The sequence below is a fragment of the Trypanosoma brucei genome, chromosome 10 (genome assembly GCF_000210295.1).
Source record: "Trypanosoma brucei gambiense DAL972 chromosome 10, complete sequence".
NCBI classification, from domain to species: Eukaryota; Euglenozoa; class Kinetoplastea; order Trypanosomatida; family Trypanosomatidae; genus Trypanosoma; species Trypanosoma brucei.
In genome coordinates this window covers 1,535,084-1,560,674 of record NC_026743.1, presented here as the reverse complement: position 1 = coordinate 1,560,674, position 25,591 = coordinate 1,535,084, and the positions used below count along the sequence as shown (strand labels likewise).

At 50.4% G+C, this 25,591-nt stretch overlaps 14 protein-coding genes across 14 annotated transcripts; all 14 read left to right on the top strand.

Annotated features, from left to right (window-relative positions):
* Positions 1-143: 143 nt before the first annotated feature.
* Positions 144-425, top strand: TbgDal_X7770 (60S ribosomal proteins L37, putative; the record flags this gene model as incomplete). Its single annotated transcript, XM_011779650.1, has 1 exon — positions 144-425. One exon carries the CDS (start codon positions 144-146, stop codon positions 423-425), a length of 282 nt encoding a protein of 93 aa, XP_011777952.1.
* A 368-nt stretch (positions 426-793) lies between these two features.
* Positions 794-2,257, top strand: TbgDal_X7760 (hypothetical protein, conserved; the record flags this gene model as incomplete). Its single annotated transcript, XM_011779649.1, has 1 exon — positions 794-2,257. The coding sequence occupies one exon, from the start codon at positions 794-796 to the stop codon at positions 2,255-2,257; it is 1,464 nt and encodes a 487-aa protein (XP_011777951.1).
* Positions 2,258-2,775: 518 nt separating this feature from the next.
* On the top strand, positions 2,776-4,137 carry TbgDal_X7750 (trypanin, putative; the record flags this gene model as incomplete). Its single annotated transcript, XM_011779648.1, has 1 exon — positions 2,776-4,137. The coding sequence occupies one exon, from the start codon at positions 2,776-2,778 to the stop codon at positions 4,135-4,137; it is 1,362 nt and encodes a 453-aa protein (XP_011777950.1).
* Positions 4,138-4,793: 656 nt separating this feature from the next.
* TbgDal_X7740 (hypothetical protein, conserved) lies at positions 4,794-6,005 on the top strand (the record flags this gene model as incomplete). The annotated part of the gene is made up of 1 exon (XM_011779647.1): positions 4,794-6,005. The coding sequence occupies one exon, from the start codon at positions 4,794-4,796 to the stop codon at positions 6,003-6,005; it is 1,212 nt and encodes a 403-aa protein (XP_011777949.1).
* A 659-nt stretch (positions 6,006-6,664) lies between these two features.
* TbgDal_X7730 (hypothetical protein, conserved) lies at positions 6,665-11,449 on the top strand (the record flags this gene model as incomplete). Its single annotated transcript, XM_011779646.1, has 1 exon — positions 6,665-11,449. One exon carries the CDS (start codon positions 6,665-6,667, stop codon positions 11,447-11,449), a length of 4,785 nt encoding a protein of 1,594 aa, XP_011777948.1.
* Positions 11,450-11,534: 85 nt separating this feature from the next.
* On the top strand, positions 11,535-11,885 carry TbgDal_X7720 (hypothetical protein, unlikely; the record flags this gene model as incomplete). The annotated part of the gene is made up of 1 exon (XM_011779645.1): positions 11,535-11,885. One exon carries the CDS (start codon positions 11,535-11,537, stop codon positions 11,883-11,885), a length of 351 nt encoding a protein of 116 aa, XP_011777947.1.
* An 807-nt stretch (positions 11,886-12,692) lies between these two features.
* On the top strand, positions 12,693-14,534 carry TbgDal_X7710 (hypothetical protein, conserved; the record flags this gene model as incomplete). The annotated part of the gene is made up of 1 exon (XM_011779644.1): positions 12,693-14,534. The coding sequence occupies one exon, from the start codon at positions 12,693-12,695 to the stop codon at positions 14,532-14,534; it is 1,842 nt and encodes a 613-aa protein (XP_011777946.1).
* Positions 14,535-14,779: 245 nt separating this feature from the next.
* Positions 14,780-15,094, top strand: TbgDal_X7700 (hypothetical protein, unlikely; the record flags this gene model as incomplete). Its single annotated transcript, XM_011779643.1, has 1 exon — positions 14,780-15,094. One exon carries the CDS (start codon positions 14,780-14,782, stop codon positions 15,092-15,094), a length of 315 nt encoding a protein of 104 aa, XP_011777945.1.
* A 2-nt stretch (positions 15,095-15,096) lies between these two features.
* On the top strand, positions 15,097-17,685 carry TbgDal_X7690 (major vault protein, putative; the record flags this gene model as incomplete). The annotated part of the gene is made up of 1 exon (XM_011779642.1): positions 15,097-17,685. The coding sequence occupies one exon, from the start codon at positions 15,097-15,099 to the stop codon at positions 17,683-17,685; it is 2,589 nt and encodes an 862-aa protein (XP_011777944.1).
* Positions 17,686-18,176: 491 nt separating this feature from the next.
* Positions 18,177-19,484, top strand: TbgDal_X7680 (hypothetical protein, conserved; the record flags this gene model as incomplete). The annotated part of the gene is made up of 1 exon (XM_011779641.1): positions 18,177-19,484. The coding sequence occupies one exon, from the start codon at positions 18,177-18,179 to the stop codon at positions 19,482-19,484; it is 1,308 nt and encodes a 435-aa protein (XP_011777943.1).
* A 308-nt stretch (positions 19,485-19,792) lies between these two features.
* On the top strand, positions 19,793-21,331 carry TbgDal_X7670 (ATP-dependent DEAD/H RNA helicase, putative; the record flags this gene model as incomplete). The annotated part of the gene is made up of 1 exon (XM_011779640.1): positions 19,793-21,331. One exon carries the CDS (start codon positions 19,793-19,795, stop codon positions 21,329-21,331), a length of 1,539 nt encoding a protein of 512 aa, XP_011777942.1.
* Positions 21,332-21,713: 382 nt separating this feature from the next.
* TbgDal_X7660 (hypothetical protein, conserved) lies at positions 21,714-22,370 on the top strand (the record flags this gene model as incomplete). The annotated part of the gene is made up of 1 exon (XM_011779639.1): positions 21,714-22,370. One exon carries the CDS (start codon positions 21,714-21,716, stop codon positions 22,368-22,370), a length of 657 nt encoding a protein of 218 aa, XP_011777941.1.
* Positions 22,371-22,498: 128 nt separating this feature from the next.
* TbgDal_X7650 (T. brucei spp.-specific protein) lies at positions 22,499-22,957 on the top strand (the record flags this gene model as incomplete). The annotated part of the gene is made up of 1 exon (XM_011779638.1): positions 22,499-22,957. One exon carries the CDS (start codon positions 22,499-22,501, stop codon positions 22,955-22,957), a length of 459 nt encoding a protein of 152 aa, XP_011777940.1.
* A 163-nt stretch (positions 22,958-23,120) lies between these two features.
* Positions 23,121-24,935, top strand: TbgDal_X7640 (ATP-dependent DEAD/H RNA helicase, putative; the record flags this gene model as incomplete). Its single annotated transcript, XM_011779637.1, has 1 exon — positions 23,121-24,935. One exon carries the CDS (start codon positions 23,121-23,123, stop codon positions 24,933-24,935), a length of 1,815 nt encoding a protein of 604 aa, XP_011777939.1.
* Between the last annotated feature and the right edge of the window lie 656 nt (positions 24,936-25,591).

Genomic DNA, 25,591 nt, shown 5'->3' with positions numbered 1-25,591 from the left:
GCACTTTCCGTTGTTTACAACTACGTTCTATCCTCAATTGCCATTCAACAGTTTTCGACAACTGTCCTCCATGTTTGAATCCGTCCGCCCTCTCGTGATTTTTCTTGTCTGTGCAGGAGCACCACCTGGAGATTTAGGTAGCAATGGCGAAGCGTACCGTCAAGATGGGCGTCATGGGGCGCTATGGCGCCCGCTATGGTTCGAACCCGCGTAAGCGCGCCAAGAAGCTGGAGGTGTCTCAGCATGCGAAACACTTCTGTTCCTTCTGCGGGAAGTTCGCATTCCGTCGCAAGGCCGTTGGCATCTGGCGCTGCGATGGTTGCAGCAAGACGGTTGCTGGTGGCGCCTACACGTTGAGTACGCCGAACAACACAACCGTGCGGTCGACGGTCCGCCGACTTCGTGAGTTGAAGCAGAGCAACTAGATGCCTCCTCCGTACTTAAAGTATTCGGTGGGCTTCCAGAATGTTTTTTTTTTTAGTTCCCGGGGATGCTCCTCCTTTTGTATAAGTGTGCACTTCCCTTAACGTATATATTTGCGCTAACCAAACCGATATCAGAGTATCGGAATTAGGGGGCAGATGGACGGTGAAGAAGATCTCGTTTCAGACCTCTTTCACCTCCACTACCTCATCCACCCCGCTTGTATTCGTTTTTTTTTTTTGTTACTTGACATCCCATCTCTTCCCTCTTCCCTTCCTTTCCCCCCTTCATTAACAATGGGAACAATGATGATAATGCTATATCAAATGAAACGATGAGCAATAAGAGAGAAAAGTTGAAAACAGCCTAGATGAGCAGTGAGACTGTTGCGATTCAGACACTCCTTGAGGCGTTTGAGGAATCGAGCGAGAGGATCAACGCCCTGTACAATAAAGTGAAGAGTGCAGGCGACGACTGTAAGGAGCGGGCCACCACCATTGATGTTTTTCGTGTACTGCATGACTGCTTCGTCTTTCATACCGATACACTGCAGAATCAGATAGATGCACTGAAGACGTATGAAGAGCAAGAGGCAGAGAACATAGAGGAGGAGGTCGAGGAGCTAGAGAAGGAACTGCATTTGCTTGATAGAATTTCTCGGGGATGTGACGATGCTGGCTGCCCCCTGCCGTCCGTGAATGATGTTTCTTTGGCCGCGTACCAGGCGTTTGTTACGCGTTCGGTAGATTTATCCGCGCAACTGTCAGTTATGCTGGAGGGATTACGTCACATACTAACACTTACTCCACCCCGTTTATCAAAGGCACAGTCTATCGTCACGTGGCTTGGTGTGGCAAATAAGGCGACCTGGTCGGCCAAGGAGAAGCAACTAAACGCGAGTTGGAAATCACTAGAGGAAGATGCGCGCCTTGCATCTGCATCTGTGGACGAGCCATCGCTAGTTGCCGTGCGGCAGCTGTTGTCTGATGTTATGCAACTTGGGAAAAAAGCGGTTTCCGCCGTCGGTAGCGGATCGAGGGCTGAGACTGAACGGGCTAGAGATGTGGAGCATCTGGGCAGCCAACAGCGCCGGTTGGTGTTGTGGTGCCGACAGCAGCAGGCTAACCTAGATGTACTGACGGAGCCTGACCACATCCAAGAGTTCTGTAAGTCGCTTCTGGAGCACTATAATGTGATGTCAGATAATTACCATGTAGTGCTAGAAAAGGCTGAACCGTACATGGATAACGAAACTGTACAGGAATGGCTGCTGGAGGCGAGTGAAGCGTGGTTACACCTTCAGGTGAAGGCGCTTGAACAGTTCCGGCGTACCCTGTTTGAGGTGCACCAAGATTCCTTGTTGGAGGGCCAGGTGGAAGGTCAAAGCGCATTCTGCCTGCAGTTAGGCACAGTTCTCGGGGCGCTGGAGTGTACATTGACCCCGTGGTGTGAAGTAAGGTCATCTGCGTGCGGGCGGTGCATCCAACTCCTTGACAGTTGCAGAGAGTTACGGGGGATGATGCCCGAGTACGAGAAGCTCTCCCGCCAGCTTTTAGAACTAACAGATCGCTTGAGAATCGACCGCGAGGCATACGATTGCTACAGGGCAGCCGCGCTCTCCCATGTGACATATCTTTCGTCGTCTGCTGAGTTGCTTGCGGAGGCAGCGCGTCGCAAAGGAGAATATAAGGCATGTGTCTACGAGTTACAAGAGTGGGCGGTAAAGAAGGTTCGCTGTGATTCTTGGCGCAACATCCGTGACAAGGTGCGAGACATAAAGGATTTGCTTGAGCAAGATCAGCTACTGCAGAGGCACAGAGGGGAGCCGGTTTAATTTTGATAGGTGGAAATAGAATCTTTTTTCTTGCACTTGGGCCCGTGTCGTCGCGTTCGTGTGCGGAGGGTATAGCTGAGATAGTTTAAGAGGGAGAGCATGTATCCACACATTTGCATGTGCACCTTTACTTCCCTTTGATTTTGATCCGTTCTCCGCACTAGGTTTTTCTCGACTTACGCTGGAAGGCAAACTACCTACATGCGCTTCAGTCATGCGCTCTTTCTTTTGTTTTAATGGCGGCTCTTTTCCCGTGTGCACTGGCTGCGCCGCCAATCAATTATCCACTTAGTACTCTCCGTTGTGTGGTCGAGTAGATTGGTTTCCACAAGAGGCGAATGCCGGCATATCGCCATATTTTCTTTTCGATGAATTCTCTGAGATTATTCGCATGTTTCCTTTCTCCAATTCCCGTTCTTACCACAATTGTTGCTAATTTTGTATATATTTGTACGTTGCGACTGCACTACTTTTCAGACTGCATCGTGGCGTACCCCGTAGGCTCTTCTCGTTTTTGAATGCCACCACGGACCGCTGCTGAGCGCGGAGGAAGGAGAAAGTCAGTCAAGGCCCCGCCACCAGTTGATCCTCTAGTGGAGCTCACAACTTTAGAATCGGTTCATGACGCGTTGGCGAAGGCCGAGCGACTTCGGAACTACTTCCAGGTAGAGCGTGACAAGGTGAATGACTTCTGGACGATTACAAAGGGGGAGGTGGAGACTTATCGCAATCGGCTGTTCAATGCGGAGGCGAGCATTGAAGAACTGGAGCGGTCACACCAGGTAGAGATGAAGGTATACAAGCAGAGGGTGCGTCACCTCATCTATGAGCGGAAGAAGAAGGCGCAGGCGTGCAAGGATGAAAGTGACCGTCTGCTTCGCGAGGCGGAAGACCGGCACCTCCAGCGCATGAATGAGATACAGGCTAAGCTCCAACAGCAAGACCAGCAGCTCCGGGCAGCAGCGGCTGACCATGAAATGAACGTGTACGAGAAGCGCGATTCGCACAGCTACATGGTAACCGTTACAAAAACACAGAGTCATGAAAAGGAGCTCGCGCGACTGCAGGTATCCTGTGAGGCCAAGTTAAAAGTGTTGCGGGATGAACTGGAGTTAAGACGCCGTGCGGAGATTCATGAGATTGAAGAAAGAAAGAATGAGCACATAAACGCCCTCATTAAGCAGCATGAAGAGAAATTTCATGAAATGAAGACATACTACAACCAAATAACCACAAATAACCTAGAAATCATTCATTCCTTAAAGGAAGAAATAGCGCAGATGAAGCAGAACGACGAGCATAATGAGACTTTAATGTATGATATTGATCGGGAGAATCAAAATCTTGTTGCACCGTTAGAAGAAGCTCAGCGTGAGGTTGCGGAGCTGCAGCAGAAACGGAAGCAGAATGAACAGAACAAGCGGGGTCTCGAGGTCACTCGTGTTAAGTTAAGGTCGTTGCGTGAGGAGATTCGCCGACAGCGTGAAGAACATCAGGCCTTGGAGGAGCGTTACGCCTGCGTGCACCGGGAGCGCGGGGAGCTCAAGGGGAAGTTTGAGTCCGCGCTCCGGCAAGCGGTGATGGTAGTCGAGGAGCGCAATGAGGTTCTCCAGCAAAAGCTTATCGAGTCTCACGCTCTTGTAGAGGAAAGGGATGTACAACTTGAAGGTGTTTTGCGCGCCATGAACCTCGAACCAAAGACGCTGGAACTCATCGCGACTGAGGTCGACGAATGGCTTCAACGAAAAAATCAACTGATAAAAGACTTACACTTTGAGCTTAAGAAAGGAGAAAAGTTGTACAGCGCGACGTTGCTCGAGATGGAGAGGCGTTGCCAGACGGCTAACATTGCTTCACTGCCACGTAGCAACTTTGAGTAGGTGTTGTGGTTCACACGTTGGTTGTTCCAAGTTACGGCTTTGTTGCAGCTCGCATTCGCGCGTGGGCGTGGTGGGCTGTTTTTTTTTTTCTTCTGTCCTGTTGCCTCTTTCCCCTTTCTAGTGGGCCACTGCGCTTCCTATGGACCTGTGAATGTAGAACTACGCGTCACACGCCTTGGTATGTATGTTGTTACGTGCCGGATATAGAGACAGTTGCTGCTGCGACGAGCGTCGTTGTGAGACGCGTGAGTGATTGCGAGGCGAAACCTATAAACATTGAGGCCGGTTATCATTCGTAACCTCACTTTATTGTCATTTCACTACTGTTTCTCGTTGTCCAATAAGTGTAACACAGGCCGCAGCGCCTTTGCTGCTACTGGCTGCGTAGCGGAGCCGCTCGTTTTCTTTGTCCACTCCACTTTTTCGTGCTTGTTTCTCCCCTTTCCCTTATTTTCTTATTTTTGCGACACAATGAACACTTTGCAGCAAGCTTGGCACCATTGCTCGCGTACGTCCTTGCGTGTTACTGCGGAGGGCCCTTGAAGGCGGAGAAGTACAGAAGGGGATTACTATCAGAAACTGTTGGGTTGTGTCGGCAGCTCAAAACTCCTTGTTTTTTTGCTTTGTTTGTTACTGTGTCCCCAAGTATTGGCTACATGATGAGTCGAAGGCCGCCGGTAGGTGTTTTTTGTGTAGATGTTGAAGAGCTTTTGAAAGCGACCGCCAAGTTAAAAATTGACAGAGAAAAAGTGGATGACCGCAGTCCTACGTTCTCCACGAGTGGTCCCCGCGGCTCATCGACCAAAAGATCAAGTGCCAGAAACAGTGGCGGTAGGGGAGACTGTCCACATTCTGTGCGTCCGGGGTCGATGTCCAGTGCGGGTGGAGCACACTCACCCAGGAGCAGTGCAGGTCGCAGACGTATGCGAAGCCGGAAGGCAAAAAACCGAGGCCTTAAGGCGGGCGTTGAGGACTATACGCCATTAGGAAAAGAGCGGGGTGAGGATGGGCACGCCGTTGCTAGACCACTTTTTGATTTCCCATCGCCAAACATTGTTAACACAACCACTTGCAGCACGTCTAGAACTCCGATTTGTGGTGGGTTTCGAGATCCAGCCTGCATGCAGACGGGGGATGCTTGCAACGACACCATTTCTTGTTGGAAAAATGGGGATCAGGCAATTCGGGGCCCCGAGAGTGATTGCACATTTAGCTCCCAGCTTCAACTGACAATACCTCCGGGTGCTGATGAGGATTCGGTGGGTCCCGAGCAGGAGGAAAAATTTCGGCTTCACGACGGCACGGAAACCGCTGCGCCACCGATAACCCCTGAACGTGTGGATCCTGTGATAAGCAATGTTATGCAGGCAATGCAAAACCGTCTTCTAGGGGTGTCAGCTGCGTTGTGCCACCGAGATGCAGCGCCTAGGGATGGCGGCACTGGTTTTACGTCGTCAGAGAAGGTTAGTTGTGGGCAGCGCATCTCTAACGGGACCAACAACGTGGCCCAATTTTCTCGGAAGGTAAATGACTCTGTATTTCTTTCCCAACCGAGCATATACGGTACTGAGGACTCTAAGAAGGCAGCTGGATCGTGGGGGCCACCGCAGTCGCTCCAAGCCGCGCGTACGCCACGTAAACTGGCCGCAATTGGGAAGCATGGGGTTAAAGAATACGGGCAGCCACCCCGCCTTCGTGATGCACGCGGCGTGGAACGTGTTCTCATTACGGGTGTCGTAACGAAGGTACCAAAGCGTGCGACGAGCTCTCTTGGGGCTCCCCAACTCGCGAAGCCGCTGCTGACGCCTGTCTTCCAGAACATTGCGCGGAACTTCGCAGAGAAGAGCAAACGGCCCAAGCGCTTTTAGTCCCATTTGGTAGTGAAGGTGCGATCAGAATTTGCACACGGGGAGTTTGTTTGATGCGAATCCTCGCAGAAGTTTGTGTGTGTGTGTGTGTGTGTGTTTGGGAAGGTAGAATGTATGTACGAATGCATGTGCGGTTCGCGTAAATGTGAAAAGTGCCAGTTTATTATTGGGTCTGAGTACGCTTGACATCCGCCTTGGAGTGCTGTTTATTACTTCCTTTTTTCACTGTTATCTTTATCTGTCCCCCTTATGTGCCATCTTACCCCTTGGTCCCCTTCCCCACATTTTCCCCTCCCACAAGAGGTGGAGATCCTTCATATGTTTGGTACAGATGAGACAGGGTGTTCATGTTTGTAATCATTTCTATCTACGGAGGACCCAGTAGGTGCACTTGTATGGGATTCTGAACACTTTTTTCCTTTTTCACTCTTGGCTCTCCGCGTTCATTTTGGCCAATTTTCGAAGCGAGGAAAAAGGGAGGTGAAGGCAGCGATTCGCGAAGAAGGGAAGGAAGGGACTCCTCACCGGGATTAAATCACCAATAGCCACTATATAAGAAACAGTATTGTTTGAACCCTTTTCACCTTAGTTTTCTTTAGTTTGGCTTCGTTTTTGCTCATTCTCACTAGAATTTCCTTCTACCTATTGTTTTTGTACGTATGGATTCTTTCGCTTCGTACAACACCAGGAACCAAGTGCGGCGACGTGCCGCATCCGTGACGGCTCGATCTTCATTGTCAAGTGGGGCGGACCCTTCACTTGCGCGGAGTCGCCGACAAATGTCAATGTCCCAGCAGCCTCGCCGTCTCACCGTCAGAGACTTATGGGAGAGGGCTCCGGAGGAAGACAGGTTGTTGTTCACGCAGTGTGTGAGGCGGGTTCAGTGCCGATTGAAGGAGAGCCTCAGTTCCATGAATTTTCTTAGAGAACTGGCATCCTATTATACGCGCACGGCACCTTTAATAAATGGTTTCCCATTTTGTGTTTCCCTCAGTTATGCCACATTTCTTTTTCACATGCAAATGCCGCACGTGTGCATTGAAGACATACAGCGATATGCGCAGCTGATAGCAACGGCAATTGACATTATCCCTGATACCCAAAGGTCGGAACACCCGTTTGTACGTGATGTGATACGTGGCGATGTTTTTGGGCTTTCTTCCCCCTCCCTTGAGGGGCCTGCGCACTACGTGGTTCTTGTGCCGAGTTTGCAATATCGTGCGTTCTCTCTTCTTGCTGTCACGCTTGTGGAGCATGGTGTCGTCCCCGTTGAGATAATTAATCAGTGGCAGCGGAAGCTGCGGGAATTGTGCAGGGCCACATCGTCACTTGTTTCTAACCGTGCATTGACGCTTATTTTAAAAACAGCTGAGGAGGTTGATCGAGAAGAACAAGTAGAGGTACTGATGAATGTGATTCGCTCGAGTCCACGGAGAATGCATGTTGAACAGATCGTGGCATGCTATGAGCGGTTGAAGCGGGCTGCTCCATGCATCAGCACAGGGCCGATGTACGGGCGGTCGCTTTCAATTCGTCTAACTAGCGTGTTTCTGACCCTTCGGTCTCCTATTCGGAAGGAGTTCGTGGAAAGTTTTTTGTACCCAAGTCTCTGCAGTGAAGATGTCAAGGACACGCTCAACCAACCTGCGGTGCGAATGCACCTGTACCGAAAGCTGCTACGTCTATGTACGCCTGGCATGGGCACTAGTAACCCTTATTACTTGTGTATATGTGCGATCATTCAGCCGTTCCTGGATGATGTCACGGAAGGATCACTGGAGATTGTGAGCTTGGTGAAGTGCTTGATGCCACATGCAGCCTACTTTGTAGCCACCTTGACTCTGGACACGCGTTTACAGGCTGAAGTACTCGCGGGTATCGTCGTATCGCTCGTGGGCAGTTGTGCGAGAGTGATGAAGAGGGTTCTAATGAACTCCCCCGTTGCTCGGGCAGTGGAAAGCCCTGCAACAGTATACAGCGTTCTTTTCCTTCTTCGCGAAGTCGTGCGTGGCTGCTCTATTTCGTCGTCAGAGCGTGCCACCCTTATGTTGCAGTGCATTGGGGCTGTCGCTAACCCAAGCGTCATGAAAACACTTGGGAAGGTGACAAAGGAGGCGTTTGAAAAGTTTTTGCCTAGTGGCGGAGATACCTGCAACTCTCTTGTCGGAGGTGGTGCCTTTCCCTATATTGTTGATCCGCAGTTGCTATGCGCAGAGATGGATATGGTGTTGCACGGGAGGCACGTCTGTGAGGCAATCGATATTATATTGCAGCACAATTGGAATATAGGTTCCATTTGTGCACTGTGTGGTGAAACACGGGGACAGTCACCGCTCTGCCAGGCAAGTGGTGCAGCTCATTATGTGGGTACCGCTTCCTTGGGACGTGTGTTGGTCACCATTACTGAATGCGCAGGGTCAGAGGTTGTCAGGGAAAAGTTGAAAAGCCTGATGTGTGACTCATCCAGGCGATTGGACAGTGCAGTTCACCTCTTGCTATTTCATATTTTTGCTCATGCCGGACCGCACCGCAAGGAACTTTATCTAGAGATAGAACCTTATATCCGAAGCACGTTGGTGGAAGTGCTGAATAAGTCGCGAGCTTTTGGTGTGTTGGACAGTGAGGAAAGGGCAAGCTTGCTTACGCTACACGCAAAATTGGTTATATTACTAGGCAATGCGGTCGACCGCAGCCATGTGGATGCATTACTTCAGGCCCTAAGTTGCATTCAGATACATAGCAATCATGACGCTCTTGTACTTTGGTACTTGGCAAATTTACTGCTGCGCCGGGGAGGGAATAATGTGGATCTTCTTCCGACTGCTCCGGATGAGAACAATTACTGTGTAGAGTACCCGGACTGCGCCCCCACATGCAAAGAAGCCGCTGACAACGCCCAGTTGCTACTGAAGATTATTCATCGTGCTCACTATTTCAGTCCCCAGATGCGTAAATTGGTGGGTTGCTGCGTATGCAAACTCATCCAAGATTTCAACATGCAGGCGGACAATATCATTACTGCCCTGCTTTCTCCTTTTGGCTCCGTCCCTGTCTCGTTAAATTCACTTGTGGAATACGCCCTTCCCGTTGGCGCCAACAGCACCTTCTGGTCGTTCTTCCTTCGTCAAATGAAAACATCGGCCCCTGCCCGTACGGCACTCCTGGCCAGCTTTGTGAAGAGTGTTACAAGGCGTTTCAGTGTTGCTTCGCCCGTTTCTTGTATGCCTATTACTGGTGAGGAAACAACAGCTGAGCTATTTGCTGTCATGGCGTATGAAACAGTCAGACGCTGCCCACCCCTCGCGCGCGTTGTGCTTCATTTGTTAACGAGTTGGGTGAAACAAACTCGTAGCACACCCGGTCGCTTTGTGTCTCTTGTCTACACCTCTTTGCAGATGGTTATGGTAATCTTTCGCCGGTCCGTGGGTGCTGACGTGGCTGAGGTGGGGGCGGAGACACGGCAGGATGCCCACCACTTTGGAGAGGCAGTCTCAAAGGCTGTGCAGGAGATAAAGATGCAAGTTGGACGAATTAACGATATGGCTAGGGAGATACGTGATGAGAATGTGGTATTTTTTCGCTTGCTGGTGAGGCTGCTGAAGCGTACAAAGTTTGTTGTAAAGGAGACCGTTGGTGAGAGTTGTGATGAGATTGCGGACATGCTTGGTGCTGGTGATTCACTAGATAACGAAGAAGAGGAGGGGGCGGGGGTTTCTGTCGAAGTGTGCGACGTCGCCCAGCCTGATGGCACGCCCTATCAGGGCGGTGAATTGTTTTCCTATTCACTGGAGGAGTTGCAACGACCATCAGACGACAATGTGTTCGACGACCTGACGATGTCTCATGGTGATTTTGATGCAGTTCCCGCACCGATACCGTTGCACCTTCAGCGGAGAAACGAGCAGAAGGTAGAGGTGACACTAACACGGCGCCCCCACGCTAACACCACATTTTCCAGCCAACTCCAGGATACAGTGACATCGTCGGCGGACAGTCTTTCACCATGTTCCAGTGGAGGGTCGTGCGGCTTACCGCCCGCGTTTGACAGCGGCACCGGGGCTGCCGACGCGAGTGGTCGTAAACAAGGCGGTATTACTCCTTTATCAAAAGCACAGGAGAGACTCAACGAATCATATCGCCAAGCTGAGGGTGCCGAAACCATTCTAACGGGGAGGGCTCCAACGGTCTCGAAAGGGATCCAAACTAGCCCTCAGGAAGGACAAGTAAAGAGGATAAACCCCACGACGAGTCCAAATGGACAGCTGAGCAACGTAGCAGCTTCTACTTTTCCCGAGGCGGTGCTGGTTGAGAGCAACCCTGGTCGGAGTAAACGGTTTTCTGAAATGCTTAAAGAGGCATCTACTGCCATCGGGGACATCGGTGCAAACAGCACGTGGCATGAGATGAGCGTGTTCAGTGAGGGTGACGAGGAACCTATTGACGATACAACTGTGCCACCTCTACAGGGAACTAATTCTGCGAACTGTGTCACCGTCCCATCGGCACTTGCTCTTCAGTTTTTTGCTACGTACCAAACCGCGGGGGATGTCTTCGATGAGCTTCAGCGACAGGATGAACGCCAACATTACGGGGAGTGCGCTGGACCTCCAGCAAGACGGCAAGTGTTGGCCACGGAGGGAGAGAGGCGCGGGGATCTTGCTGTGTATGGTTTTGACAGGGGTACCGTTTCCCAACACAACCTTGTGTCCACTGCCGCGGTCGCTCCTCATGCTGCTATTCTTCCCGTTGTAGTAGAGGGGAGGGCCAACAACTACGACTTGCCGCATTCGTCCCGTCCGCAGGTTCCTGGGAGGCTTGTGGTGGCCCACGTTAACATGGTGAACACGGTTGACCGCAAGAGGGCACAAGATGGAGGTGAGGCTGAAGGGGGCGCTTGTCGCATGACCGCGGAGAAGAAAAACCGCGTGGAAGGGGCTGGGGCTGGTAATCCTGGACAGCTAGTCACATATTCCCCCCAACCTGAGCAGGGCCAAAATGGTGGCCACCACGACGACGCAAAACAGTGCTATGAAAATAGAGGCGCTACAACCACGCTTCTGCCCCAGCAGGAGACTTCCGCCGCTCTTCGTGAGCTGGAGGCGTTGCTGGGACATAGTGGTGCGACAAGTGTTTCCCCAACTTTTGGTGGAGAAGTTGCCACTACTACGTCTGGCGGTGTAGCCATGTTTCCTCAGGGTGTCGTTCCACGTTTTTTTGTGGAACAGGGTACCGGGACAACTACGCTGGAGTTGCGGCAAGCCATGGGTGCACGAGATCCAAATGGCGTATCTTCGTTGACGAACAAAGAACGGAGGGTGCGGGGCAATGGTATAATGGGGGCTAATGTCGATGGGGAGGTTGGTAACACCTGGCGCTCCGATGTCACAGCGCCCCCCGTGCCTGAGTATGCTCGCGATCCGCAATATTCGTTGGAAATCGTTTAGGCTGTGGTTTGGTGTGGTGTGAATTGTGTGTGTGTGCGCACAAATATTACATTAGACGGAGATATGGTAGCGGTTCCTTATTGTAATGCCGCCTGTTATGGTGCTCGCGCGCGATTGTCTGAGCGTTTTCTTTTTGTTTCTCCACCTCTCTTTTCACCCAAGCTTTTTCGTTCACTTTTATTTGTATTCTTTCCCCTTTTCCTTGTTTGTGAGGTGCTGTAACTTTATCTTATTCCATATTCCTCTATCCATTGGGGTGGCCTCGGTCCACTTGTACTCATTTTTACGGATGTGTCGTCTTCATTGTTCGTTGTTTCTGCTTGCAAAACAACCGTTTTGCGCTGCATTCAAAATGGGCCCTCATCCTTCGAAGCCCGATAGACGTATGGGTTCTGGAGATATGGGTGCACCGGTCGAAATGCCGGCACGTTTATAAATAACAGTGACAATAAAATCGGAACAAAGTATATATGAAGTGGACCTCTTAGAAATGAATGAGGAAAAGGAGGGACACTTAGATGAGGCTGTGAACCAGATGAGTGTGTGAGAAGTTGCTGCTTCGCCGTGTTACTGAGTACAACCGTAGAGTAAAAGAGAGGGAAGAGATGGAGGGAGTGATTGTGTGTCATGGGACACACAAACAACTTTTTTTGTTTTTCACTGCTTTGGTGGATACCTTCCTTCTGTTTGCTTATGCACTACACGTTCTCCTCATCTGTTCCGCATGCAGTATTAGCGCATGGGTGCTGCTTTTGCAGTGAGGGTTCCCCGCAAACGTTGGGAACACGAAACCGAGCGACGTCCTTGCGTTTCAGTTGGTTGCGTGTTCACTGATGCGGCTGATGACGTGAAAAAAAAATTCAAACCCTAGATCACAGGCTGCCGCGGTCAGGAGCACCCGGTGCCTTTAATGTTTACTATTTTCGTTTCGTTTTTGACCTTAACGTGAATACAGGGATGTTTCCCTTATCGTACAGTCTTTGGTGGGGCCCAACGGAAATTCCAAAGGAGGTAAAGGTATTATAAAACTACAGGCACCTTCATTGTAATTTGTGCAATGTCGGGAATGCTTTTGCCTCGGGTAAACTCCCTTATTCTCTAACCTTTGTTTTTTTTTCCTATCTTGATTATCAACCACGTTCTGTTCAATGATATTGTTAATAATGTGGCAGTGTCGTAGGTGGAACCTGAGGGGCGTGCTTGGAGAGCGCAACGGGCTTGTTGAAACACAGTCAGGAAAGCCATGGCAGCCATGCAGCGCTACTTGATGAATACGTCTTATTTGAGTTCTCAACTCAAGGAGCTGCACTCGCTGCATAACCGCACCGTGAGCGACTACGGTGAACTTGTGGAAAACCTCACGAAGGAGTGCTCTATCCTGTGCGACGTTATACCAAATTACAAAATATCTGCAACGATCGAAGAGGAGGATGGTGGTCAGACCGGTCGCAAGCAGAAGGAGGTGTATCAAGTGCAGAAGCTGGAGCACGAGGTACTCGTGCAGTATGAGCACTTCCTTCAGCTTTTGCGAAGGCTGCAGAGGAAGCCGCACCCGGAGCAGCAGGCGCTCGGAAGTCGCTTGTGTGCACGACTGGTCCCCCGTGCGTCTGAGTTCAATCATGCGGACAAGCTCTTGTCGCTGGCAGTTACGTTTGCAAATGCGAAATCAACGCGTGTGGCACGACCGGCACTGACGGCGCTCGCCGAGTTACTCGACGGACAGATGGTTTCTGATGCAACAGAGTGCATTGTCTCAGCGCTTTTAGATATTGTTCGTAAGCAACATTATGCCATGAATCCAAAGCTCCTTAATTTGCTTTTGCATATACGGGTGGCGATGGTGGACATGCACCGCCGGGACTTGACAGAGGAAGCGGCGAAGAACAAGCGACTGAAAAAAGAAGACAAGGAATTGGCCCGCCAGCTACAGAAGAGCAAGGCGAGGCGCGACCGCGCTGAGATTGTCGTTAAACAGAGCCGGATCTTGCATCGTGTTTTTGTCATTTACTTGCGCGTACTCGAGGCGTCCAAATCATGTTCCCAACAGCATCAAACGAGGATCATTGCTCCGGCGCTTGAAGGCTTGGTGAAGTTTGCCCCTCTCGTTAATGTGGAACTCCACCAACAGCTCATTACGGCGCTTAAGGATCTTGTAAACGACGAGGCTACCTCTGTCACTACAAAGTTGCACGCCCTCGTGTCTGTGGCCTCTCTTGCGCAGAGGGACGCAACAACGACGGCAAGCGACTGGCGGGTGGACCTTAGTTATTTCCACGAGGTGCTCTTCCGCTGTCTCCCTGAGGCTCTTACCCTTCCGAAATGTGTTGAATCAAATAAGGGGACAGCTGGGGAAGGCGGGGATGGAGACGATGACGGGGATGAAGTTGCCTCCCAGGGATCTACGTCATCTGCTGGTTCCCTTTCTTCGCAGGCCTTCTCCATAACGGAGTCCATGGCACAGGAGAAGTTTGTGCACTCAAATGCATCGCGGGAGTGGACATTTCGCGTTGGCCTCGTATTGCGTGCTATGGACCTTTTGGTTTTAACCCAAAAGCACCTTCCGGTGCCACGTGTTACGGCCTTTGTTCGCCGCATAATGCAGGCCATTCCTTCGTGTCCGCCCCACATTGGCCTTTCTTTATTGGCTCTCAATCACCGCCTTATGTTGCGGTATCCGGCGGTCAGTGGGATTGTCATTGGTGGTAGTGACAACTTTATAGCAGGTCGTGGTGTGTACACACCTGGGGCGACGCAGATTGCCTCATCGAACGCGGATTGCAGCTTCACTTGGGAGTTGAGTCTTCTAGCAAAGAGTTTCCATCCAACGATGCGTAACGTAGCGGAGGTGTTTTGTAAACACTTTTACAAGGTTTCAAAGTTGACGCATGGACAGGCTCCGGTGGTGACAAAGCAGCTGGACGCTCTTGGACCGTATGAGTTGTTGGAGTCGCATGACCCGTCGTCGGGGGAAATTCGGCCGCCGCCGCCGCTTCCCGAGACGATGAAACGAAGAAAGTCTGGGAAATTAACGGCCGGTGTAAAACGTGCTCACAATGATGAGACATCAGATCCCGCTGGTGAGTAGCGCCTATCGCACAAACGACATTGCAGAAACACTTTCTGATCAAAAAGGTACACGTTTAAAGATTCAGGGGCGTGGTATGGTGTGATTGGCACGGAATTGTGGCGGTGGTGTTTTTTTTTTTTCCCACTTCCCCGCTTGACTCAACTGCCATGGAACGTTGGCAGCTTTGAAGGGGCAGAGAGGGAAAGTAAACTCGAGCTCCACGTTTGACACCGGTAGCAACGCGTTAAATAAGTAAAGTAAATATGGTTCAATTGTATTTCGAGTGCAAAAAAAAATTTTGCCAATCGCCTATCGGATCGGACATGCACAGATGCGTGGGTACGTGTGCTCCCTTCCTTTTCTTTCTTTTTTTTACCTGTCAAATATATATATATATATATATAATATACGTATCCCGTTCTTACTGGTTTGTGGCTACATTATCTTATTTTTTCGATAAGCCGGCGATAACGTGTGAGTGCCATCGTGTGGTGCGCGTAGATCATCTATTAAAGGAGGAAAAGAAAAAAAAAATCGTTCACAGCAGCGTGAGCAGACAAGGTATAGGTGAGGTGTGATAATGAATGATTATTTAGCGAATGAGCTGGTCCTGAAACTGGGGGTTCATCAGTATGCTCACATCACGAACGACAACGATAATGGTACGGTTCTTATCACCGGACCGATGACGCGTACGCTAGGTTCAGACGAGCGGTTAACCAAACCAATAACCCCCTTTCATGTGGTGCCACATGGGCACTACTGCTGTATTGAAAATCCTCACGAAGTAGCAGAAGATGGCGTTACGCCTGTCTGTGATAAGTCCGGACAGGTGAAGGTGTCTCTCGGAAAGCGGAAGATTTTTGTGGGTCCCCTCGCTGTTCCATTGTACCCTGAGGAAAAACTCGTGTCGGTGGAACCCCTCACGGTTCTCGACACGAATAGTGCCCTTCTTGTGCGCGTGATACATGACTACACATCTGAGGGTGGCGTGAGACGATCTCAGGGCGAGCGTTATTTGTTTAAAGGTCCCGGGACTTACTTTCCCCGCGTAGAGGAGACGCCACTAGAGGTGCGTCACGCTGTTAACATTAAGAAAGGGTGCGCAATTAGGCTACGTGCTTTGGAATTGTTCACTGATAGGACCGGACGCACCCGTAAACGGGATGATGAGTACCTTTATCTGACACCGGGGTCGTATTTGTGCGATGTGGATGAGCAGTTCGTCGAACACGTCGAGCCGCTTATTATACCCCCTGATGAAGCGTTACATGTCGAGGTGTTGCGCAACTTTGTGGACGAGCGGCCCAATGCCTTCAACAGAGCGCGCCACGCCGGGGAGGTGTACGTTGTCACCCACGAGGACTGCCCCATGTTTGTGCCTCATCCAAATGAAAAAATTTTGCGTACTGTTCACAAGATGCGCCTTACGGACAAGCAATACGCTGTTATTGTGAATGCTTCTAAATCTCGGCGGCGTACTATAACCAACGTTTCCTATTACCTGCAAGTCGATGAGGAGGTGGAAAATGATGCAATACGTGGATGTTATCTTCTTGGTGAGGGACAGGCACTTCTTTTGCGCGCCCTTGACATGTTTCAGGACGAAAGTGTGGAGCCACCAGTGCAGCGTGTGGCTGAGGACCTTTGGTTGCTCCACGGGCCACGGGAGTATGTTCCGCACAGTTTGGTGGAGGTATGCAAGGACAAAAATGGTAACGACATACGGGAACGCATTCTTTTGTGCGACGGTGATGGTATTTATGTGAGAGACAAAACCACGGGCGTGGTTAGAACAGTAACAGGTCCCGCAGCGTATATGCTTGGGGTTCACGAGGAGTTGTGGGAAAAATCACTTCCTCCGGATGTCGAAGGGTGTTTGCAGCGGCAGCTGTCTCCTATGGAGGGGCACATTGCTGCGGGACAAGGACCAGTGCTCGTTCCTCGTAATCTAGTGAGGAGTGCGTACAAAACAGTGGTCTACAAGGTTCCTCATCGGAGTGTGACACAGCTATACAACTACCGGACAATGAAAACCCGCACCATTTTTGGTCCCGACCGCGTTACTTTGGAGCCAGATGAAGAGTTTACAGTTGTAAAACTTTCGCTACCCTCGTCTGATGGGACAAGTCCCGCGAAATGCCAATCTAAGGAGTCCAGCCGTGTGAACGCTCTACATCTCTTCCTCGGCCCTTCGAACGTAACAGACATTGTCCACGTCGAAACACGGGATCATGCCCAGCTTGCCCTACAGCTGTGCTATGCATGGCATTTCGATGTTGCACACGGCGACGAGGCCGCTGCTCGTAAGTGCTTTGGTGTAGATGACTTCATCGCCGACGCATGTTCCCTTATTGCCGGGCGCATACGTGCCGCTGTTGCATCCCTTCCTTTTCAGCAATTTCACAAGAGCAGTGTGAAGGTGCTTCAGCAGGCGGTATTTGGGATAAATCCTGTCAACGGCGATCCCATGAGTGAACTCCGATTTGACGCGAATAACTTTGTGGTTACTTCCGTTGACACTCATACAATGGAAGTTCTCGACCCCCGCACACGTGAAGGCCTCCAAAAGTCAGTAAAAATTGCTATTGAAATGTCAACTCAGGCCCAAGAATCGAGTGCACAGCAGGTTGCACTGGCACGTGAACAACAGTCTTCCGCCTTGCTTGCGCAGCAAAAAATGAAAGACCAGGTAGAAAATGAGACCCAGAGGAAGGCCCTGTTGGAAGCGGAGGCGAAGAGTGCTGCCACCATATCTTCAGGTCGTTTCAGATCAGCCGCTGATTCTGCTGCGAAGGCTGCCAGTGTGGAAGAGGAGACCAACCTAAAGTGTACACGCGTTCGTATGAAGAGTGAAGATATTATGAATGGTGCGCTGTGCGAGATCGAGCAGAACAGGCGGACTCAGGAGCATCAATACGAAGCGGCTCGAGCTTCTCTCGAACGTGAGTTTAAGCGAGAGCTCTCCAAAATTGAGAATGACAAGTTTGCCGCGGTGATGAGCGCTCTGGGCCCTGATACGGTGGAAGAAATTGCGAAGGCTGGTCCCGAACTCCAAGCCAAGCTGCTGGAAAGTTTGGGACTCCAGGGATACTTAGTTATGGATGGCAGCACTCCCATTAACCTCTTCAACACAGCGTCAGAGTTGACTGGTCATGTGCAGCAGTAACTAACGTGGTGGAACATGGCTGCTCATTTTGTTGCTGATGCACGTCCTTCGCGTGCGCTGTGTGTTCGTTTTTTTATTTTTCACCGTAAGCAGTGCGTGTGTAACCCCCTGACCGAAGTAGTAGAAACGAGGATGTATTCTTATATACTTCCTAAACAGCTTTTCGGGGGCCATTTCTGTGCTGGCGCGCCAACTGCCATGTCTCGTATTTACTGAGTATTCGTACTTAGTGATCATTGTCGCCACTCACCGTTGTTCGTAGAGCCTCTGTCTTCATGTTTCGTTGTGTTGGTCACTTCTTTCAATAACTTCTTTTTTTTTTGTCGCGTGCAGGCAGTGCATACAAGGTTCATCTTGTGTGGGAGCTTGCTTTTGCGTTAGCCACAACTGAGGACGGCCGTTGGGTGAACCGTGTAAGGTCATTGAGGCACTACACCTGTTTGCACCATTATCCTTACTGTGTCTTTTCTGCTGGCTGGTGAGGGCGAAAAATGTTTCGGTTGACTGCTGCTTCACAGAAGAACCTAAACTCATGGTATACGAAAGGCACTATGCGCGGTGGGGTACCCCGCATTTATTATGCGTGGATGCGACCTGGAAGTTTCACTCGGAGGCGCTTCGAGAAGATGCGTAATCCATTCGTCGATTTAGAAACTGGTACCTCTCTTTACTTCCGCGATACACGTGATTCAGCTGAGGCTATAGCACATGCTGCTGACTCTAAAGGTATTAAAGGTATGGATAACGCTATCGATCTCTATAATGAGTACCGCATTGTTCCTGATCTTTATCCAGAGGGGTTTCAATGGAAGCACAAACTAAATACAGAGTACAACCAGTGGCGGTCTAACACGTGGTTGACACCAGACCTCATTCCAAAGGAGCATCGCGGCCGGTTCTTGTGCAACTTTCAACTAAATATTGTAGCATATGATATGCGAGTGGTCAAGTTTAGTCCCAAAGACCACCGCCAGTGGATCTATTGCGTTCTGTATGTGGGTAGCGGCAAAGGTATAGCCGGATGGGGTCGCGCTGTTGCCCCAAGCACTCAGGAGGCAAAGAAAGAGGCTATTAGGGAGGCTTTTTCCAACATTATCGCTGTGGATCTGGAGCAGGAAGGTCCCATGTATCCGGTCCGTGTTAACGCCGATGGCGTGCGCGTTTTGCTCTATCCTGCCAGACGGATTGTGGCCAACTTCCGTGTTGCTGACATTCTCTGCGCATTTGGGTTTCAGCATGCCGGGTGCAGAATCAACTTGAAAGCGACAAATAACCCCAAATCACCGACACACACTGTGGAGGGGGTCTTTGAAGCGGTCAAGGCACTTAGAAGTGTGAGTGAAATAGCTGCGAGTCGTGGTAAGGTGCCGCATTCCCTCATTTATAACATTTATCCGTATTTGGAGGAAATACGTCGGCGTAAAGGTATGATGGCAATGCACCCACCGGGGAAGGATGGGTTGCTAATGCCCGACCGTGTTGTGGACAATCGTCTACCCGATCACTTGAAGAGGGGATACTATGACGATGTTTACTGGAAAGACTTCTTTGCCGGAAGTGACGAACACCTTAATGAACCGCGCATGGGACTGCGGGGCGATGAGATGCGGCGCCGACTCGAAGAAGCACAAACTTCACCGGCACCCACAACGGCAAAGGACACTAGGCGACGGACGCTGGAAGACGTGTTGAAGCGATTGGGTAAAACAACTAGGGACCTCGGTTCGATACCAATTGTGAATCCACGTGTGGATGTCGGCTTGCCAACACACATAAAACGTAACTACCAGTTACACTGAGGGGTCACATGGGTGGACCTTTCCTTTATCGAGTGCAAAGCAATCTTATGGGAGGCTGTGGATATTTGATTGTTACAGGGGTATGTGTTATTTGTGTGAGTGAATTCTGGGAGGTTAACCGTGATGTGCTTGCATTTTGGCAGCGGGCGATAAGCATACTGGTCACATCCTTGTTTGCTTACTTCCACCCGTAAAATACTTCTAAATCCAGCACCGTTACAATGTTTCCCCCTACTCATGACTTCGTGTAACTTCATATAAGGAGGAGACTGTGTAGTCTCTACGATCTGCACATTGTACATCAAGCAATGGTTAAGGAGAAGTTGGCGGGAGGAAAGAAGCGGCCAAGGGAGGAGTCGCTCCGTACCATACCGCCTAACCAAAGCATTGGCTCTGAGTTGCTGGACAACGAAGAGAGCAAGGATGTGACGTTTAAGTCACTTGGGCTGTGTGAGGAGCTTATTGGCGCGTGCAAAGAAGCGGGCTGGCGCATGCCGACGAGAATTCAGGTTGCAACAATTCCTGTTGTCTCCGAGGGGAGGGACATCATTGGCGTTGCGCAGACAGGCAGCGGGAAAACTGGAGCATACGTTCTGCCCCTCGTGAATTGGCTTTTAACGCAAGCAAAGGTTCCTTATCTTTCAATTCTAGTGATGGTTCCCACGCGCGAGCTTGCACAACAGGTTGCGGCACAGTTTGTTATGCTCGGGAGCAGCGTGGGCCTGCGTGTGGCGACTTTAGTTGGTGGGGCGGATATGGTTGATCAGGCATGCGAGTTGAGCCGGCGGCCGCACGTTGTTGTCGGCACGCCAGGCCGTGTAAAAGATCACCTGAACAACACGAAGGGGTTTCAACTGGTCAAGCTTCACGCACTTGTGCTCGATGAAGCTGATAAGATGCTAGAAATGGACTACGAAAAGGAGATAAACGCCATTCTGGAACATCTGCCACACAACCGCCAGACACTTCTATTCTCTGCCACCCTCAGCACGAAGATCGACCGTTTGCAGAACGCATCGCTTAATGACCCCGTTCTTCTTGAGGTTCATCGCAAAAACACAACTGTGGACACCCTCAAGCAGTATTACGTTTTCGCTCCGTTTGCGCAGATGCTTCCTTATCTTCATTTGTATCTTACGCGTGAGTCCGGGAACCACATTCTTGTCTTTTGCCGCAGTGCCGCGTTGGTACATCGCATCACGCTGACATTACGAGTGTTAGGCCACCAGGCATTGCCGCTCATGGGTCGCATGGATCAGAAGAACCGTAACATTGCCTTAACAAAGTTCAAGGAGGGTAGGGTGCGCATCCTTGTGTGTACAGATGTTGCGCAACGTGGTTTGGATATTCCCCGTACAGATGTTGTTGTCAACTTTGCGCTGCCGGACCGAGTGGAAGATTATATCCACCGCGTAGGGCGTACGGCGCGTGCTGGGGCACAGGGAAAGGCTGTCAACATTATCAGTCAATATGATATTGTGTTACTGCAGAAGGTGGAAGCGTCGACGGGTGTGAAGTGTGAAGAGTGGCCCATTAGTGATGGTGACGTTGCTGCTGTACTGCAGCGTGTAGAGGACGCTGAGCAGGAGGCGGTGAAGGAGATGCGAGAGAGCGACCAGGAGGCGAAATTTGAGAGGGAAGCGCGCCAGTTAACTACTGCAAGGAGGGCAAAACGGGAGCGGGGCGACAACGATATGGGTTACGACGATGCAAAGCATGGCACGGCCGACTTCTCTACGCTGCGTCTCCGTCGTGAACACGAATCTGTCTTCCAAATGACGAAGAAACAGCAGCACAAGTCACTCTGGGAAAAGCGGCGAGAGGTGCGGAAGCAGATGAAGTCATGAAAGTCCCGCGAGGGTCGTTCGTTGTGAGCTTCAGTCATCTTTATCTCCGGCATGAAGGCATAGTTGTGACGAAAGTAATCAAAAATTTTAATGCTGTCTAAGTTTCCCCATTTGTGCTTTAACGACACGTTGTAGTGCTAGCGCGTGGCGCTTTTGCGTACGTTGGGTGGTAAACTGCCTCCTCGCTTTCCCCTGACTTGCACTACTTATTTCTGCATCTAGTTTTGTTCCTGATTCTGTTTCTTTACTACTTGTATAGCGTCAGGGCGCCTCACATACATAGTTTGCTCGTATCTGTCTTCACCATTTGTTCTTGCGGCGGTCACTTTTTTTTTGTTACTTTGTTCGCAGCCATTTGTTTTAGGTGTATCCACTGTGTCTGATGGCTGATGCTTATCAAGAACGTGCACTTCCCACGCTCTCTGTTTTAGAACGGCTGCGTTGTCTCCGTCGTGAACACGTTCCCTATGCTTCTCACTACTGTGAAGAGAACGCATACAAACTCGTTGAGGCACTCTATCGAGATTTTTCGCTCCCCGATCACGCTGTTTTTGCGGTATTCATTAGCAACGACTGTAAATCCACACCGGTATGGAAGCAAAGATTAGGGAACGGGAGGTGTCCGCTAATGTGGGACTATCACGTGATAACTCTTGTTAATGTGGGCGCAGGTGACGAGGGCGGCATATGGGTGTTTGATCAAGATACAACGCTACCGTTCCCATGTGAGGGACTCCGTTACATCGAGGAGTCTTTTCACCCGGAGATGCAATTGGACGACAAGTATCGACAGCGCTTCCGTGTTGTTCCGGGAAGGGATTATCTGGAGTATTTCTCATCTGACCGCTCCCACATGAAGGATTTTGACGCTGCCCAGCCCCCGTGGCCACTTATTAGGGGATGCCGTGCGCCATCTGACATGCGGCTAGGTTTGTATGTGGATGTGCACCAAAGCAGTAGCGGTGAAGATGTGAAGAAAGAGCAGGGCTGTGGGAAAATTCTTAGTATCGCAGAGCTAATTAGTTTTGTGAGTCCATAGTTGTTACGCCGGAGCTTGTTTGTATATTTTTTAAAAGCTGCGTGCTGGTTTCGGAAAAAGGGGTGGGGACAAAGGTTAATGTTCTTCCAGTGCCCACCACCCTCCCGCATTTACCATGCGGCTGACTCATGGCTCGCGCCACTGTTGTCGCGGGTAATGCCATCACGTATGGTGGTTACTGTAGTTTATGGCTCGATATATATATATATTATATTATGTTATATTATCTTCGTTTCTTGCATCAGCAATTGTCCCCCTTGCTGTGTACGCGTGGTGGTGGCGCATTATTGCCCGGAATCGGGTGGTCAAACGAACTCGGGAGTGCCATACCGCTTGGCTACCTGGAGGTTCCGCGTCATTACGTTATTGAGGGCGTGTTGTGGTGTTGTGGCCCTCTTCCTTTACTAGTCGAGCGGATGAATCCAAGTAGCGGGGCACTGCGTTCTCTGCTTTTCCTGCCTTCTGGCGTTATATCTTCGGACATTTACCACACGGTGATTATGGTGAGTGCTTGTGTTAAAAAGGCTTATCGTTTCTACTGTTATGTGTGCTTGCGCTTTTGTTTTACAGCTTTACGCGCCGTTTAACTACTCTATTGTATCCATTTTTGTTTTTCTACTTGCTACGCGTATCCTTGTGCCCCACCTTGCGCGCTTACCGATGGAGACGCAAAGTTAAATAAAAGGTGAACTTTTGCGGGGGTTCTGTGTAAAGTTTGTAACGGCAGGAAGTTGGCAGCAGAGTTGCACTATGGGTGTGGATGACGTAGGCTCTGCGGAGGAGATACCGGAGAAGAAACGGAGGCGCATGCGACGCCATCGCCCGAAACGTAGGATAAGTCAAGCAACTGAGGCGGACGACGAAACCCTTACCTTTGTTGGTGAAGAAGGTGGGGAAGAACAGCAGGAGTACCCAGTGGATGAAGAAAAGGCGGCATCCATGCATGATGTTGAGGGGGAAACGTCTGGACGTCGTAAAAGGCAACGAGAAGAGGAACCGGGGAAGTTAGAGCAACCTGAAACCAACGGTCCGCCAATTAAAGTTTCAAGGGACCGAGAGAAGTATCCCCCTGTTTCCGACTACAGGTCGCTGAAGTTAAATCCTCACATAGTAACTGCATTGGAGAATGACTTCAAGTTCCAGGAGCTGACAGGCATTCAGGGACGATGCATTCCTGCTGCCCTTGCCGGTCGAGATCTCCTTGCAGAGGCAAAGACAGGCTCTGGTAAAACTTTAGCTTTTCTTATCCCAATAGTGGAGATCATCACGCGCGTGGGTTTTCGTCAGCGAAGCGGAACGGCTGCAATCATCATTGGGCCAACGCGTGAGCTGTGTCTCCAGATTGAAGGAGTGCTGCTGAAGCTGCTCAAACACTTTAACGGATCGGTAACGTTCCTCTGTTGCATAGGCGGAATAAGTCGGAAGCAAGAGGCGTTTAAACTTGTGAGTGGCATGATGGTTGTGATGGCCACCCCTGGGCGTCTCTTGGATCATCTTAAGCTTACAACGGATTGGTTAACAAAGAATTTACTCGTTTTGGCCGTCGATGAGGCGGATCGTGTGCTTGACAACGGATTTGAAGATGATATGCGAGAAATTGTTTCTTTACTGCCCAGGCAGCGACAAACGTTCTTGTTTTCTGCGACTCAAACAACTAGGGTCGAACAGTTGGCTCGCGTGTCGTTCTACCGACCACCCCTGTTCATTTCAATGAAGCGTAAGGAGGACAAGGCAACCGTTGACACGTTGGAACAGGGTTATGTTATTTGTCCTTCACAGCAGCGGTTGCTTGTACTGTATCACTTTGTCAGGCGGAATCTGAAGAAGAAAGTAATCGTTTTCTTCAGCAGTCGCAATGCTGTTAGTTTTCACTGCGAGTTGTTTAACTACATCGATGTTCCTTGCGTTGCCTTTCACGGAAAACAAAAACAACACCAGCGTTCGGCCACGTACATGCAGTTTTGTAACGCCCCTAGCGGCGTGCTCTTTACCACAGATGTAGCTGCCCGTGGTCTCGACATTCCGCAGGTTGATTGGATCGTTCAATTTGACCCACCTGACGACCCCGTCAAGTACGTCCATCGCGTTGGCCGTACCGCCCGTGCTGGTCGCAGAGGGAATGCTCTTATGTTTCTTCTTCCCCAGGAGAAACTGTTTCTAAAGTATCTGCACGACGACGCCCATGTGTCAGTGAGTGAGTACACATTTGATCTTAATAAGGTGAAGGGAAATGTAGCTGAGCAGCTGGAGCAGCTTGTGAGTGCCAACTACTACCTGCGCAGCTCCGCACGCCTCGCGTATGAGGGCTATTTGCTCAGCTACAGCAGCTCTCAGTTAAAAAACGTTTTTGACATTCACAACCTCGACCTCGCCGCAGTCGCCAAAGGCTTCGCCCTAAGTGAGCCACCACCGCTGAAGTTGGATCTATCGCAGTCCGCTGCGCACATGAGTAAGAAGTCGCGGCACGAATTCCGCCGGATGATGGAATCCAAGGATAGTCAAAGGCGGAGGCTGAACGAAACTACGCTGAAGAAGCGCCGGGAGAACATCAGTGGTGAGTGGTAGGGCTCTCCCGAAGGGTTAACTTGTTGTAAGCGCTCACACCTCTCTCAGCAGTCCCCTGTGCACGCAAACAACGGACGTGGTTTACCTGCTGAGGGCGCTAATTTTTTTAACGGATAACCAGCGGAGGAATTAAGAACAGCAAAACTTCCACGGTAGAATAATAAATAATCAGAAGCCGTTTCGTGCCATGCACGTTGAGTATCTGGGTGCTTGCACCGAGGCTGTTGACAGGGGCGTAAGCAGCGGTGATCATGCTGACGCCAAGGGTAATTTTCTAGTGTGACGTGCGTATGTGCTTGGCTCTAGGTTGGGTTGTGCCTATGTTTTTGATCCTGAGGTTGCACAGTTTCGTTTTTCTACGCACCATATCAGCTAACGTGAGTGATTTTGTTTTCGTTGTTAGGTGGACAAAAACGTGGCACGCGACCTACACAATAGGCACATATTTCGCGGTCATCCTACGTTTGGTCACGTGTGCTGCACACCTGGCCCCGAATACTTGCCTTCCATTGACGCTTGCTAATTGATAGTCTTTTCACGTCACTTCCCCTTTCTTTTCTTACGTACTTCTCCTCCCTTTTTTTTTTCCGTTCAATTAAGGCGTTGTCACAAGCCGGCGATTAGACGTGCCGGATCTTGTGCGTGCCGTCACCTCA